The sequence below is a fragment of the Cajanus cajan genome, chromosome 1 (genome assembly GCF_000230855.2).
Source record: "Cajanus cajan strain Asha chromosome 1, NIPB_CcT2T_4, whole genome shotgun sequence".
Lineage (NCBI taxonomy): Eukaryota > Viridiplantae > Streptophyta > Magnoliopsida > Fabales > Fabaceae > Cajanus > Cajanus cajan.
Window position 1 is genome coordinate 7,356,614 of NC_138517.1, and position 15,263 is coordinate 7,371,876.

General features: G+C 31.2%; 2 protein-coding genes across 2 annotated transcripts; both read left to right on the forward strand.

Annotated features, from left to right (window-relative positions):
• Positions 1-1,171: 1,171 nt before the first annotated feature.
• Positions 1,172-2,882, forward strand: LOC109807118 (uncharacterized). The gene is made up of 3 exons (XM_020369644.3): positions 1,172-1,344; positions 1,617-1,677; positions 2,112-2,882. The coding sequence occupies exons 1-3, from the start codon at positions 1,177-1,179 to the stop codon at positions 2,576-2,578; spliced, it is 696 nt and encodes a 231-aa protein (XP_020225233.1). The 5' UTR covers positions 1,172-1,176; the 3' UTR covers positions 2,579-2,882.
• Positions 2,883-8,680: 5,798 nt separating this feature from the next.
• On the forward strand, positions 8,681-14,114 carry LOC109807119 (uncharacterized). The gene is made up of 2 exons (XM_020369645.3): positions 8,681-8,904; positions 11,533-14,114. The coding sequence occupies exons 1-2, from the start codon at positions 8,734-8,736 to the stop codon at positions 12,061-12,063; spliced, it is 702 nt and encodes a 233-aa protein (XP_020225234.1). The 5' UTR covers positions 8,681-8,733; the 3' UTR covers positions 12,064-14,114.
• Positions 14,115-15,263: the final 1,149 nt, after the last annotated feature.

Here is a 15,263-nt window from a genome sequence, read left to right on the forward strand (position 1 = left end):
TTCATCCACGTATCCGTTAGATATCCGTATACTCATATTTATACCCATTACTCACATTTTACTTATGTATAAAGTAAATAAATTAATAAAGAAATAATATTTATACAAGAAAATATAATACTAATTTATCATGTCTTTAACATTATAAAAATATAACATAATAATTTTTATAAATAGAGATTACAAAACATTCAATTCTTGTAAATAAAATTAAAAAAAATCAACATAATAAAAGTTGCAATTAAATTTCTAATATCATGATCATGTGTTAATAATATTCTCCAAAACTTGTAAAAAAATTACACAAAAATTAGTTAGATTAAAATTATAGATTAAATTATATAATATAAATTTTAAAAAAATAAATATGTAGACATTTGATCTCATCATCGAAATCAACTGAGACAATTACATACAGACACACTGATTTGTTGAAAGTTCTTAGCAAATTAAACTACTAACTTTCTTTGAATAATACACGCACACTATAGGGTGGTGAGGCGGGTTAGACACCATAGTATCCATACTCCCATCTGTACCCACTAAATTTTGTACGTCTATATATACTTATCCCATATCTATCTTCATATAAGTAGATATTTACTTGGCCTGTATGTGGGTATTTTTGCAAGTAGTTGTAGGGCTCAGATTCATTTTGTCATTCTTATTAATAAGTAAATTTTATACAATAATAATTTGAATATAAATACTAAAATAAGATTTTTTAAAAATTATAAGATTAAAAAAATAAATTTTAAACTTGAGAGATTAAAAATAAATTTATCTTAAATTTGAGAGACTAAAATCATATTTAAATCTTTAAAAAAAATTGTGAATCCAACATTTTCATTCACGGTTACCCGAATAAAAGTTAAAATTCAATTTGTGCCTAAAGTTTTCTATTATTATTTTTATAAAAAAAAAATCTTCCTAATATTCGAGCACATGTTTAGCGTGTGCATCTCTTTTAAAATATACATATATGATTCCGTACAATGTACAGGCCGGGGGGAGAATATGTCTTAAAGAAGTTATTAAAGTATATCTCTCTTCCTATATGTACATATAATTATATAAATATACTCATAGCAGTAAATAAAGCATCGTGTAGTTAATTAAGGTGATGAAGATATATAAGAGGAATTAGGCAAAGAGAAGCATAAGCAGGTGAAAGAGATGGAGTGGAGAAATTACTATATGGATGTGATGTTGGTGCCATTGGGATTAGTAATGATGGTAGCATATCATGTTTGGTTATGGCATAAGACTCAGACACAACCCTTCTCCACAACCTTCGGAAGAGATGCTCATGGTCGCCGATTATGGGTTCCTGCCATGATCAAGGTACATATATAGATATGTTCTCCCTAAGTCTAGGAGTGCTAACCCTTACTTTTTTTTCTTTTCTTTTCAATTATCATATATCAGGTATCTCAAATCAACTAGTAGTATAATTAAAATATAACATAGAAATAAGTATAATTTTTATTTTTTATAAAGTTAATAACATTAGTTTATATTCTCTTGTCAAAAAAATCTGTGTGACTGTCTTTTGATAAAATTAATGAATTTCTTTGTATTTGACACTTACCAAATAAAATTTTTATGATTTGCAGGATATTGATAAAAAGAACATCGTAGCAGTTCAATCTCTTCGAAACCTAATCATGGGATCATGGTTTTAAATTGCGGTTGCGGTCGCGGTTGCGGTTGCGGTTGCAGTTACTGCGGTTGCAGGTATTGCGGGTATTGCGATGCAGATTGCGGCTATTGCGATGTGAAATTATTAATTATTTTCACTAAATATAAAAAATTTATAATTATCAATATATATTTTATTTTTAAGGATTTATATATTTTAATTCCTTTTTTTAAAAATATTCTATTATTTTAATGAATAATTTAATTTATTTTAAAATTATAGTATCAATTTATCGTATTGGGGATGTATTGCGGTGCATTGCAGATGTGTTGCGGACGCAACACCGTTACGTTGCGGAAAAATGTGTGATTTCCAGTATCATCGCAATTGCGGTCCGATGCCGTTGCGGACAAGGCCGCAACAGCAATACCTGTTGCGGTCCGCAATTTAAAACCATGCATGGGATCAACCCTTATGGCCACAACAGCAATTCTCATTTGTGCAGGTCTAGGAGCAGTCATAAGCAGCACTTACAGTGTTAAGAAACCAATCAACGACACAATTTTTGGAGCACATGGGAAATTTATGGTGGGACTGAAATATGCCATCCTCCTTGCCATGTTCTCATTCTCGTTTCTATGTCACACTTTCTCTATAGGGTTTCTCAATCAAGTGAGTGTCCTTATTTGCACTCCACAACATGTCAAGTCTATGGTGACCTCAGAATATTTAACTGAGCTTTTGGACAAGACCATCTTACTGAACTTGGTGGGGAATCGGCTTTTCTATTCAGCACTTTGCCTTTTGCTTTGGATCTTTGGACCTGTGCTAGCTTTCTTCTCTTCAATGGCAATGGTTATTATATTGTACAACCTTGATTTTCTGGGTGGAAATAGCACCAATGACGTTGATAATTTTATCCCAGATGACGTTTGAAACTAGTGGGCAAACAAAAGGACTTGTTTTTGTCATATTTTTAATTCATAGTTAGAGTATTCTCCATAAATTATATCTTCCACCCAAAATTGTATACGAGCAATACCATGTTTTATATGTATCAAATAATAATTTGCAAAATATGAAATATATATAGGTGTGTTTATTTAATTTTATTAAAAAGCATTGTTGTATTAAAAATTTCATGAGAAATAAGTATCCTATTAGATTGGATGATGTGGAAATTTTTATGTAATTTGAATATGATTTTATGTCGGAACTTAATTTATTACTGTTATATATATAAAAAAAATAGATTTAAGAAATAACTATAAAATTTTGTTTAAAAATAATCCACTAAAATGTCCAAATTAAAGTGTTTACAAAGAAGAATTGAAAATTTATCTTAACTAAACCTGTCTTTAATTTAAAATTGATAAATAAGTACTTAAGTTTTTGAGTGAAAAACTACTATTTACTCAAATTAAACATATAAACATTAAATAAAAAGAAAATGTATAATCTCACTTTTTATGTATAGCATTAGCATAAAATCAATTAATATGAATATATATTTTTTTTTATTATGAAGGGGTATTTCCCATCTAACACTACTGTTAATTTTTTTCAATAAATATTCTTATTAGTAGGCTTAAGCACCACGTGAGTTTGAGAAGAAAAAAATATCCATATGATACTAACTGATCACAATAAAATTTACAATGATTTAAATCGCGTAGTCATTTTAGTTTTGACAAGTCTCGAATTTAACTAATCGCAAGTTATATGAACGGGTAAAAATGAGTTGATGACAATTTCTGTCACGTGAATGAGATGTTATGTGTGATCTAATAATGCTATGTCACAAATAGTGCCTCTCATTACAATTTATAATTTATATAATAATATATAATAACATACTTTATAATAATATAATATGTATTATTAAAACTATTTTTATCAATATATTTTGATATGTTGATAAAAGTATAAATATAAATTATAGTGATACAAAATATATTATTAAATATTTAAAATTAATATTAAAATTATATATAATTATTTATTAAATAGATATAAATTTATATAACATATATTTATAGTGATATTTTTTTGTGTATTATTATATGTAATATTTTTTGTAGTATAAGAAAATTTGAAATTATTAAGGTGATGTGACGAACACCGATTCCACATCTACTTTAATTACTGACTTTTGGTTATATTAATATTCTTTTATTGTTAAACACGATCACTTCTATTGTTTGCGATACAATTAATGTTTACTTAGTGGTTAAGAGGGGTTGGGTTAAAAGTAAGTGAATTTAGGTGCAATCTTTGTCCTGTTTTTATAACTTTTTTTATGAATTAAAAAAAAGTTTAACAATTGCCCATCTTTCGTTTTATGTTGACCAAGCTATCATATACCTCAATTTTACAAAATATCATTAATCGTATGAATGTATTTATCCCTTGCCAACACGTAAAATGGAGGGAATCAAGTATCTAATTAATAATGTGCCGTTCAACTTAATTAACTATTTTTTCTTTAAAAGTAACATTATTAACTTGAACTTTGGGTAATTTTATTCGCCTTAATTAAGATATGTAATTCTTTCTCTCTATATATTGGAGTTCTGGCAGTCTTGCTTCTGGAGAAAAAACAACTCTAAAATAATTTTGTTTATAAAAATAAATTTAGAAATTTTACTGTTATTTTTAATTATAATTCAAGCATAAAAAGAAAATAAAATAAATGATATTTTTAAATAAAATATTTTATTAAATAATACTATGCCTAACTTGCTCCTTCATTAGTGGAAGAAAAGTATTTACTTATAAATTAACTATATATTTAGAAGAAAAGTAGTTCTTCGTATATTAGTAGGAGGAAAGTCTTTGTTTTTAAGTTGGTTTAATTACAAGTTATTAACAGTGAGTTTTATATTAAGCTAGAGAGTTGAAATTTAACTTATATAGGATGATTTGGAGATTTTTATTAGCATATGATATAGTTTAATGTGGTTGAAGTTACGTAGGGATGCTATAGTCATATGTTTGAATTGTTTAGATGAAATAAATACAAAGAGCGTATAATGAGAAAGTCACTTTTATTTTAGAATATGAATGTTGAATTTTAATTCTTAAATTAAAATAAATAGTTTAAATTAAAATATAAAAATTAAAACTATCATGTATTATTAATATTATGATTGTCACACTAAAATAAATTATCATTTAATGATATACATTTTATAGTCTCACTTATTATTAAAATTTGCTTTTATATTATAATTACAATATAGGTTAGTATATTATTAAAAAGTGTAGATATAAAATATAGTGATATGAAAAATATATTTTGAATCTCATTAAATATTTAAATTACGTGTCAAATAAATTTATACTTATATATATTATATCTAATACTTTTTATATATCATTATATGTAACATTTTTCTTATAGTATCTTTGTCATTATTGTCCTTACTATAGCTACTAATACTATTACAATTTATTAAGAAAAGTTTATAACCTAACTATCAATTGCATGTCAAGTCAATTACATGTAGAAATTTTTTTAGTACATACGACATCAATTTTACAAATAAAAATAAAAAGTACCATCTCGTTTGACCGGTTAAAAAAATAATTTATTTGTCAATTTTATGGAATCACCAAGCTGTCATAACTTTGATGTTCCTAAAATACTTGATTCTCACGACAACCAAATATGGAGTACTTTTAAAGTACTTATAATTAACAACCTAGTATTTTTCAAATATATTACATTTTAGTTTATAAACTAAACTCTCGACTACTCTCACGTTAATGAAATAAAATAAATAACTTCAAGAAAGTAAAAGAAATTGCTAAATTTATTATTATTTTTTTATGCATTTAGGAATTATTTTTAATCATTATTATTTACGTAATATTAGGTCTAATTAAATTAACAAATTATTTGAACTATGAGAACAAATTTGGGTTAACTTTGCATTTCAGTGCGAGAAAGGATCAAGACCCAGTTGTAAAAAAAATTAGTGATCATGATATATACACCTCCTTTTTTTATAAGTACACCCCCTTTTAAAAAAAATAATTAAATTTTTAAAATATTTTTAATTTTAATTTTTAGTTTTTTAATTTTACACTCTTAACATTTAATTTAACACTTTTTTTTGCATATCTTTTTTCCTTATTTTCACATGCACTCCCTTAATTTTTTTTACCCTTACTTATTTTGGTAGGTAATTTTAATTATTTTAGTTGTATATTATTTTTTTTCTCGTCCTCTTTCAGATTTCTCATTGATTTTACTATCTGCATAGTACTCTAGAATAGTGAAAATATTTTTTTCATAACACTAAACTTAATGTTAAGGTTTTTGAAAGGATAAAAGGAAAGGAAATGTTTGAAGAAAAAATGTGTGTCTAGTTTGATAGAAACTGTCAAGGAAGCTACATGTACCTATAATGTTGTCGCCTATCAGTTCTATGATTTGGGCGCATGTGAAAAAGTGAAAGATGTAAGAAAATAAGAAAGTAATATAAAAATCAATAAAACTAAAACTACCTACTAAAATATAAGAGAAATTAGAAAAAGACAAGATAGTATATGTGAAAACTAGAAAAGAGAAGGAATGAAGTGTGTGAAAAGAAAAAATAGTAAATTAAAAGTTACATATGTAAAATTAAAAATTTTAAAAATAAAAAAATTATGAATATTTTAAAAAAAAATTTAATAAAATAAAGGAGGTCTACATATAAAAATAGGAAGTGTATATATCATTAGCCAAAAAATAGCGAACAAACAAACAAAGTAAGTCCAAAATTGGAGACGGTCTAAGCCCAATAATGTAAAGAACCATCCCAGCATTTACTGGATAACAAGAGGAAGAAACAAGGCCCAAGTTCAGAAATTACATTTACGCCCATGGTTGGGAGTTTTTTTTGTTTTTTTTTGTGTGTGTTTTTTTTTCATTCGTCTTGACATAAGAGTTATAATAACTAGTAAGAAAAAACACTTTGTAAAAAACAGAAAAAATGATAATTTTTTACTGATATTTTTTGCTATTGAAATATTTATAGCAGTTTTTGACGGTTCTTTTTAGAAGTTATTTAAGGTAAAATAGGTATAAAAATTATAAACACTAAATAAGATAATCTTCTTTTATTATTAGTATATGCACACATTTTGATCCACTGAGTTAAACTTTTCCTTTAATTTTGAATATGTTTTCGTACAATGGAATCTGTATCTCCACTTATTTTGACATCAAATATAAAATAAATGCCTAATTGATATTAATTGATAAAAGTATTTAATATTATATAATTTTATTAATTTCATTTAAAAATATTTTTCTTTAAAATTTGATGTCAAAAATTAAGAATAGTACAATCTTAATTACATAAAAAAATCTATAATAATTCTATTAAATGAGATGAAACACTATAAGAATGTTTCGATTTAGAGTCGGCCAAAAGTCGACTCTAAATCATCAAAATCGACGTAATATTGTCGGTTATTCATCGGTTTTTGGCCGACGTTAAATAAGTCGACACAATTTTTTTTGTGTCGGCTAAGTCGTCACTAACAAATTTATTTATCTTAATTTTTTATTGTCGGTTAAGCCGACACTATGTTGACACAAAATTTATTTTATTTTTTTCTTTATCTTCTTTTTCCAGCTTATCATTTAAGCGTTCGTATTTTTAACATTTGTGGGACTCGATTCGTGAACCTTGAGGTCTTAAATGAACTTGATAACCAAGTGTACTAGAACACATTATGCGTATATAACATTGAAAAAATTATCTTTATCTCTCTCAAAGCACGTATACTGTCAGAAAAGCTGACGCTATTTTAAGATGTAGCGTTAGCTTTTTCGACACTAAATGTAAATTAAGTTTAGTGTCGAAAAAGCCGACACTATTATTTAAATATAGCGTCGACTTTTCCGACACTAATTTAATTTAAATTTAAATTAAATTAGTGTCGGAAAATACGACGCTATATTTAAATAATAGCGTCGACTTTTCCGACACTAAACTTAAAATAAATTTAAATTAAATATTTTAAGTTTAGCGTCGGAAAAACCGACGCTACATCTTAAAATAGCATTGGCTTTTCCGACACTATTTGTGTCAGCTATTAGTCGACGCTTATTTTCTGCCCCTTATTCACCATTTTCATGTAGTGAAATTAATTAAAATTTATATTATTATTTTTTTACCTACGCAGGAATACACTTACTTTTGGTGGAGAATATGCCCCCACGGTACCAAATTTTAATTGGTCAATAGTAATGCCTTGGACTTGGAGAAGCTACTTTGGTGGGATCCAAATCTTTGCCAACTGAGAATGGATTTTTCAAAGGTTGTGGTGCAGATAAATCCAGGCATTATGGAAAATGAAGTCTACTTTTGTGGAAAAAGAGGTCTTAATTGGACTTTGTTTTTGAACTTTATTATGGAAGTAGCAGCAGATCTGTCAGTTTTTTTTTTGTTTTTTTTTTTTATTTTTAACAAGCGAAAATGATCGAGCAACACTGATGAAATAAAATCTAATTGGTTTAGATTTTTTGTGGATTCAGGGAATGAGTGGTTTTGTTAGGAGCTTATTGGTTTTTCCTTTTGATTTTTATATCTTAAATAGAGACAAATGTTTTTCTAGTTTTGGAGTGTACCAATTGTATTTGAATCTTTAGTTCGACCAACAAGTTAAACACATTAATTAGTAACAAAGATAGCTAAGTTTAATTAAACATGTTAATCGAGATTTGATTATTTGATCGTGCGTATAGAAAATATTTTATTGTGAGAGATAAAAATTCATTTTTGGTAATTTTTACGTTTTAAAATAAATTAGTCTCTAATTATAGATAGAGTTATGTTTTTTATTAGAAAAAGAAAACATTTTGATGACTTGGACACTCAGTTTAAGCATTTATTTTATTAGTTTTTTTTTATTATATTATAAAAGTAAACTAGGGTGATAACAATGAACTCAATCATATCCTAGTCTCTCTTTCGATGTATATATATAAACACATATACACATGCATAGGACTTATAAGGAGCTGTGTTCATTCAACTAATTAAGGTGAAAATAAGAAGAACTACACCTATTTGAAACTAGAGGTTACTTAGATGATGGAGTGGAGAATCTATTATATGGATATGTTGCTTGTGCCATTTGGGTTAGTCATTATCCTTGCATATCATTTATGGCTATGGCATAAGAGTCGGACACAACCCTTCACCACAATCTTCGGAAGAGATGCTCATGGTCAGCGATTTTGGGTTCCTGCCATGATGAAGGTATACTACTCTTTCAGTTTTTAATAAATTATATCAAATATAAGAGCCAAACTTGATGTGATGTCCTGCTTGGATATCTTATACTCACATCTAGTGAAAATAATTTATTTAATGAAAGATCTTATGTTCAATTTTTACGAAATACAAAAATATTTCAAGTTAATGGTCTTTTTTAATTAAAAAATAAAATTTTATATTAATAATTAGCATAAATGGGACCGAAAATTCATATACAAAATGTCAATTAACAATCGTTTGTAAATGCAGATGGTTAATTTCTATTTATATCAACACATGAATATAAATATTAATTAACCACTAAACCTAACTTAAGAGATACTACATAATCATTCTACTTCCAACGACTGATTATACTATAAGAAACATTACATATAATGATTATACTATAAAAAATGTTACATACAGAAAATGTCACTATATGTATAATATATGTAGATATATCATATATATGATTTATTTGACATATAATTACACATATTTTTAATGTCAATTTTAAATAAATTTTAACAACATATTATATGTGTAATTATATACTCATACTTTTTTTTATCAATATATTAATATATATTATGTTTATTGTGTAAGTAAAAATAATTTTTAGTAACAATGATAATTTTTGTATCAATATAGCGTGCGTGTATATATAACAATTATTTTTTTTATATATAGAGATACTACTTGTGCCCAATTGTATCACATATGTTCTTGTCATTGCATCTCCTCCTTGCAAAATAGATACCTCTAGATTGAGATTGTTGAGTTAAAAGATCCACGTGTGTTTTAAACACAACATCTCCTTATGTTACATTTGAATCATGTCTCTAATGCTAACATTATATTTCATTGTGAATCATTTATATATATTAGTTGTATTCCATAGACATGCTCCTAGTTAGGTGTATCATTGAAAAATAAAGTATCTAAAATCAACCCCACAAACTTTTTCCCTTTACCAAGTTACCAATAAGATTTCATATGTAAGATGGTTTTCCCATCAAATGGAATTTTCCTAAAAATAGGAGCATTTCCTTTGTTCTAAAGGACCCACGACTGCAAACCATAATTCAAGCCATACCTCCTGCTTGTTACTATTTAACGGACCTTGATGGTGTTGTTGAAAATATATGATAGGTTGATCTAGTAAGATAGTTGTAATCCCAATCCACTTGCAGCATTCCTTCCAAATTTGACTTACTTGCATACATGAAAACAACACATGGAAAATTGATTCTTCATTCATTTGACTCTATGGGCACATATACTCCTATTTTGCTATTTCCACATGTCTTTTCCTCAAATTTTGTTTGGTTGGTAGTCTACCAAGAAGCACCCTCCATGTGAAATATTGAATCTTTATTAGTACTCTAAGCTTCCGCACCTTGTTGAGTTTTTCATCATTGTACTCACCAAACTTTAGCTCATATAATGCTTGATATGGAGAATTTACAGGGAAATTTCATGTTGGATCTCTCATCCATATCCAAACATCATTTCCTCTCCCAGTGATGTCGACATTTTCTACCTCTCTTTAGAAGTTGTCCACCATATTTAGTTCCCATGCAAACAACCACTCTTTACGCCATGTAAAGTTCCACACCCACCTAATTCCATTTTGCCATTCACCCATTTGATGTATCACATCATCTTATTGTTGTAAATTCGTGAAGATCCTAACATACTTTGAAGCCAAAGTTTCTCCTCCCAGCAGCCCATTTATCTAACCAAATTCTAGTATATTTTCCCTCTCCCACCTTCCATACCACCATCTCATCAAGCCAATTTTGATCCATCATTCCTCCACATTCCAAATTTAGATCTCTCTAGCTACCATATAGATGCTGTGGAATTAACTGTCCCTTCGCCCGATATCCTCCCACTACCATACTTTGATACTAAAACACGTCCCTATAAGGATTGTCTACCGTGAAAAAAATTCCACTTCCACTTAGTTAGAAGTAATGCTTCCTTCATTAGTCTTATTCCAAAGTCACAAAATCTATAACTTAGGAGATTTTTGACTGATTTTCAAAGTCATAATACTACGAGTAAAATTAATTTTTAACCTAATGAACTAAAGATACTCGTGACAAGATAAAAAAAATCAAATAAGATTTTAATTAAAAAAGGATAATACCTTTTTTAATCATATAAAAAATAATGAAGACTTATTTTCTTTTTTTAAATTATTTAATATATCATCCATGTAAGATTAAATGTTTTAGATATTTAACTTTTCTTACTCTCACATGCATGCTCATATGGAACAAAGATTTTGATAAGATGGTATTGATGTATTTTACCAATGTTTTTCAAACTTCATTCTTTGTTTCCCTTTCTGCTTTCACATATGGGGTGTGGTTTTAAATATATGTACATTTTTTCAACTTTAATGATTCAACATACAGTCAATCAATTTCTTTTTTTTTTAGGCATTAATTTTATTCGATACCATGTATGTTGATATTAAAAAGACTTAAACGTAGAATAGAACATGAACACTATAATATCATGCATAACTACGAGATTATTTTTTACAAATATATCAACATTGTTTCAATGAAGGATAAAATCACTTATTTCTTCATATTATAAAATCTAAAATTGCAGGATGATGACAAGAAGAACATCGTAGCAGTTCAATCTCTTCGAAATGTAATAATGGGGTCAACCCTTATGGCCACAACATCCATTTTACTTTCTGCTGGCCTAGGAGCAATCCTAAGCAACATTTACATTGTTAAAAAACCAATCAACGACTCAAATTTTCATAGGGAATTTTTGATGGTGGCTTTGAAATATACTACCCTCCTTACCCTATTATCATTCTCATTTTTATGTCACACTCTATCTGTTACGTTTCTCAATCAAGTGAACATTCTTATTTGTACTCCACAAGATGTTCAGTCCATGGTGACCCCTGAGTATTTAACTCAACTTTTGGGGAAGGGTACAATATTGAACATTGTGGGGAATAGGCTTTTCTATACAGCACTTTCCCTTCAACTTTGGATCTTTGGGCCTTTGCTACCTTCATTATCTTCACTTGTAATGGTGCTTATACTATACAAACTAGATTTTGTGGCTGAGAACGGAACCAAAAAGGAAGAGGATTATTTGCAGAATAATATTTGTAACTGAAGCTCTTGTGCCTTTCTTTCATGCCACCATATATATGTGTCAAAAGGAAAATAATTTATTATGTCGTTATATATCGTATAAAATATATGTACATCATAGTATTAGACTTAAAAGTTAAAATATTGTAAGCAATTTAATGTACTAAAGAGAAATAGGTATAATGATATCGAGGGGTTAATATGTTCTATATTTTGCATTTTGTTTTTCTTTTACTCTTTACATTGATGGCTAGAATTGACACAGATCAAATTGATCCATTTTATTTTATCTTATTATTTAAATTTTACAAAGAAAAATATAAAAAGCATATCAGATTGGATAGACTCGAGCCCAAAAATTATTGGTCTGTCTTAGTCCGATTTGCTTTCCAGACCCAATTAAAATTGGTCCATTAATTATTTCAAGACAACTTTTGAGAAGCTCAGAGCATTGGACCAATCCATTGAGTTGAATCTTTTTTTACGCCTTTAATTTTTATTCTTTTATAAAAATAGTTTGATTCACTTCAGTTTTTTTTTAACCTATTTTTACGTACCATGATACGTCATGATTACTTGTCCAATCATCATCATCATTGCAGTAAGTAGTAAAAGCACAATTTAAAACAACTTATTATTTTAAATGTATATTAAAGGTTTTTTGAAATAATAGAAAATTATAAATAAAATGTACCGGTCTAGGGGCACACTCGTACTCTGCAGTGAGGGAAGGGCCGAACGAGGGTCTTCAGGTGAGCTCTTCTGCGCGAGAGGGGGGGAGGTACCTGCAAAAGGCACTCCAACGCTCAAGTCAGGACAAGCACGATATTCTAGGGTAATTAATGAACAGTGACATACCTTGACAAAAGTGACCTATTTATACTACCACTGATGGGCCTTGTCAGTAGTGGGCCTCTCCTGAAGTTTACCAAATTAGGTAATACGCCGCTAATAGGCTCATTATGCTTTAATCACGTACTTATCCTCATTAATCATGGTGGAGGCTATAATTATTATCTCGTCCCTCGGCTCGGCCTTAGGCCGTGCCGTTTACACGTTTGCTGCGCCTTTCGGCCCGGCCTTCGGCCGAGTCGTCATATGTTTACTGTGCTGTTATACTTGATCGGCTTCTGTCTGAGCCGGTGTACGTCTTGCGAAGCCCACGATTTGGTTCGTATCGATCTCACACCGAGCCGATCGTGTTATCCGACTCATAACATACTTTCGGCTGTAACCCGAGCCGGTGCTAATGTTAAGGCTTTTAGGGATATTCACCTTGCATGGGTGTCTGACGGCAAGTCACGTGTTGGTCCGCGTGACCGATAGGGTCCTTCCGGTACACAAGCCCCCTAGCCTTGAGGAGTGAAACGACGCAGAGGGTAAAAATGGCTCAACTGTCCTTCTGGACAAGGCTACCCGTTGTAGGGAAACGAAGAGTTACTACAGTTGAGTCTTAATGATGAGTTATGGCTGCTGGTGGGAGATGAAGGGTTATAGCCGTTGGAAGAATGCCAAGGGTTATAACCGCTGAGTAGTAAATGACGCATGCGAAAGGTCGCGCGTTGTGGGCCATTGGATCTAAGCGATCCAACGGTACGCGGAGGGGTATGGCTTTCAACGTGGTTGCGGGAACGCCTATAAAAAGGTGTGTAGGGGGAAACCTCAGGCACGCTGTTAAGCTTGCTCCGAGCCGAGATCATCCAAGTGCTAGATTATTCATTGATAATAGGTCAAACTCAACCATCAGGTACGTAATGGCAAATTCAGGTATTGTTCATGTTGGCTCTTCTGGGGACACGGGTGGCTCAGATAGTGTCGCTTCGGGGGCAGCGTCGGACCGACACAACAGGTCGGCCTCGGCGTCGAACGGATCCGACAACACTGGATCCGCTTCGGGGTCAAGGCACATTACTAGCGAAGGCGATTCCGCCTCGGCAATAGGTTCGGAGGAACGGCCGTCTACGGGTTCACGGCAGTTTCCCCCTATTGCGACTCCTGGTTATTCATGGGTGCACGGGGAAGTGGGTAGCGTCTACTCTCGGTACGCCAACAAGAATTCGATCGCGCTTTTTCTCTCTGCGACGAATTGTGTGACCTTCCCGGCCGAGGAAGATCCTGCTCCTCTTTTCTTTCAGCCGTGCCGAGGTGACGGCGGTCCCAACCCAGACTTCGTCTTCTTAGATCGAGGAAGCTGTAAATACCAGTTTTTTTACATGTATGACTACATGTTCCGCGATCTAAAAGTGACACTGCCGTTCGACGAGTATTGCATGGGGATACTGCGCTTGCTAAACGTGGCGCCGACTCAACTTCATCCCAACACCTGGGCTGCCATGCAAGGGTTTAGGCGGTTGTGCTCGACCCTCGGCCTTCATCCTACCCCTCTCCTGTTCTTGTACTTCTACTCGTCTCGGCCAGCTAAGAAGGTCAAGTTGTTGTCATTGATTCGGCATGCCGACTGTTTGTTGCAGCCGTTTACTACCTCTTATAAAAACTTTAAGAGAGGATTTCTCAAAGTGATGATTAGGCCGTCGACGGGGAATAAGTACTTTTTTTATGACGACGGACAGCCTCTATTCCCGTTGTACTGGACTCGGAAGCCGCGCAAGTACAACACAGTGTCCAAGTCCCGGCTGTCCCCTGAAGAGCGCACTAGTTTAAAATTTTTGCTGAAATTGCCTCGGCCGCTACCGTGTCGACCTCTTGTTCGGTTACTTGAATCGGCCGACCCGATCGAAGAACTAATCGGTAAAGTAACTTTCCTAGTTGTGTAGGTTCTTACGTTATCATTGATTTTGACTTAATGATGTGCAGGTATAATGGCGAGCCGTGTGGACGATGATTTGGACATTCGGTCGCTGATCCGCAATCGGCTGGCGACGACGACGGGGAACCCTGTTCCGGCTGACGCTCGTGCGGCGGGCCATACATCTCAACCTCCAGGTGGGGGGTCGGGTCCCACTGCTAGGGTGAGTGTTGAGATTTCCGTTGAAACACTTTTGTTAATATTTGTAAATTCGTTTAATTCTATCAACAGTCTCAAACACGGCAAGTATACCGGCCGTTCAAGTAGTAAAAATATCGTATCCACAGGGATTAGAAGGTAATATAAGCATTTATTAACTATTCGTGACTAAAGAATAATTCCAATTTCATAGTTTGTGCAGTGAATGCAAGGTTGTGACTATTGGAATGAAAGCTGTAAATAAATATTGTTTTGTG

Bases quoted from the DNA above. Each gene is read 5' to 3' on its own strand.
- LOC109807118 (XM_020369644.3), top strand. From the start codon at position 1,177: ATGGAGTGGAGAAATTACTATATGGATGTGATGTTGGTGCCATTGGGA. The intron at 1,345-1,616 runs GTACATATATAG...TATGATTTGCAG, and splicing joins GGGTTCCTGCCATGATCAAG to GATATTGATAAAAAGAACAT. The intron at 1,678-2,111 runs GGTTTTAAATTG...GCATGGGATCAA, and splicing joins AAACCTAATCATGGGATCAT to CCCTTATGGCCACAACAGCA.
- LOC109807119 (XM_020369645.3), top strand. From the start codon at position 8,734: ATGATGGAGTGGAGAATCTATTATATGGATATGTTGCTTGTGCCATTT. The intron at 8,905-11,532 runs GTATACTACTCT...CTAAAATTGCAG, and splicing joins GGGTTCCTGCCATGATGAAG to GATGATGACAAGAAGAACAT.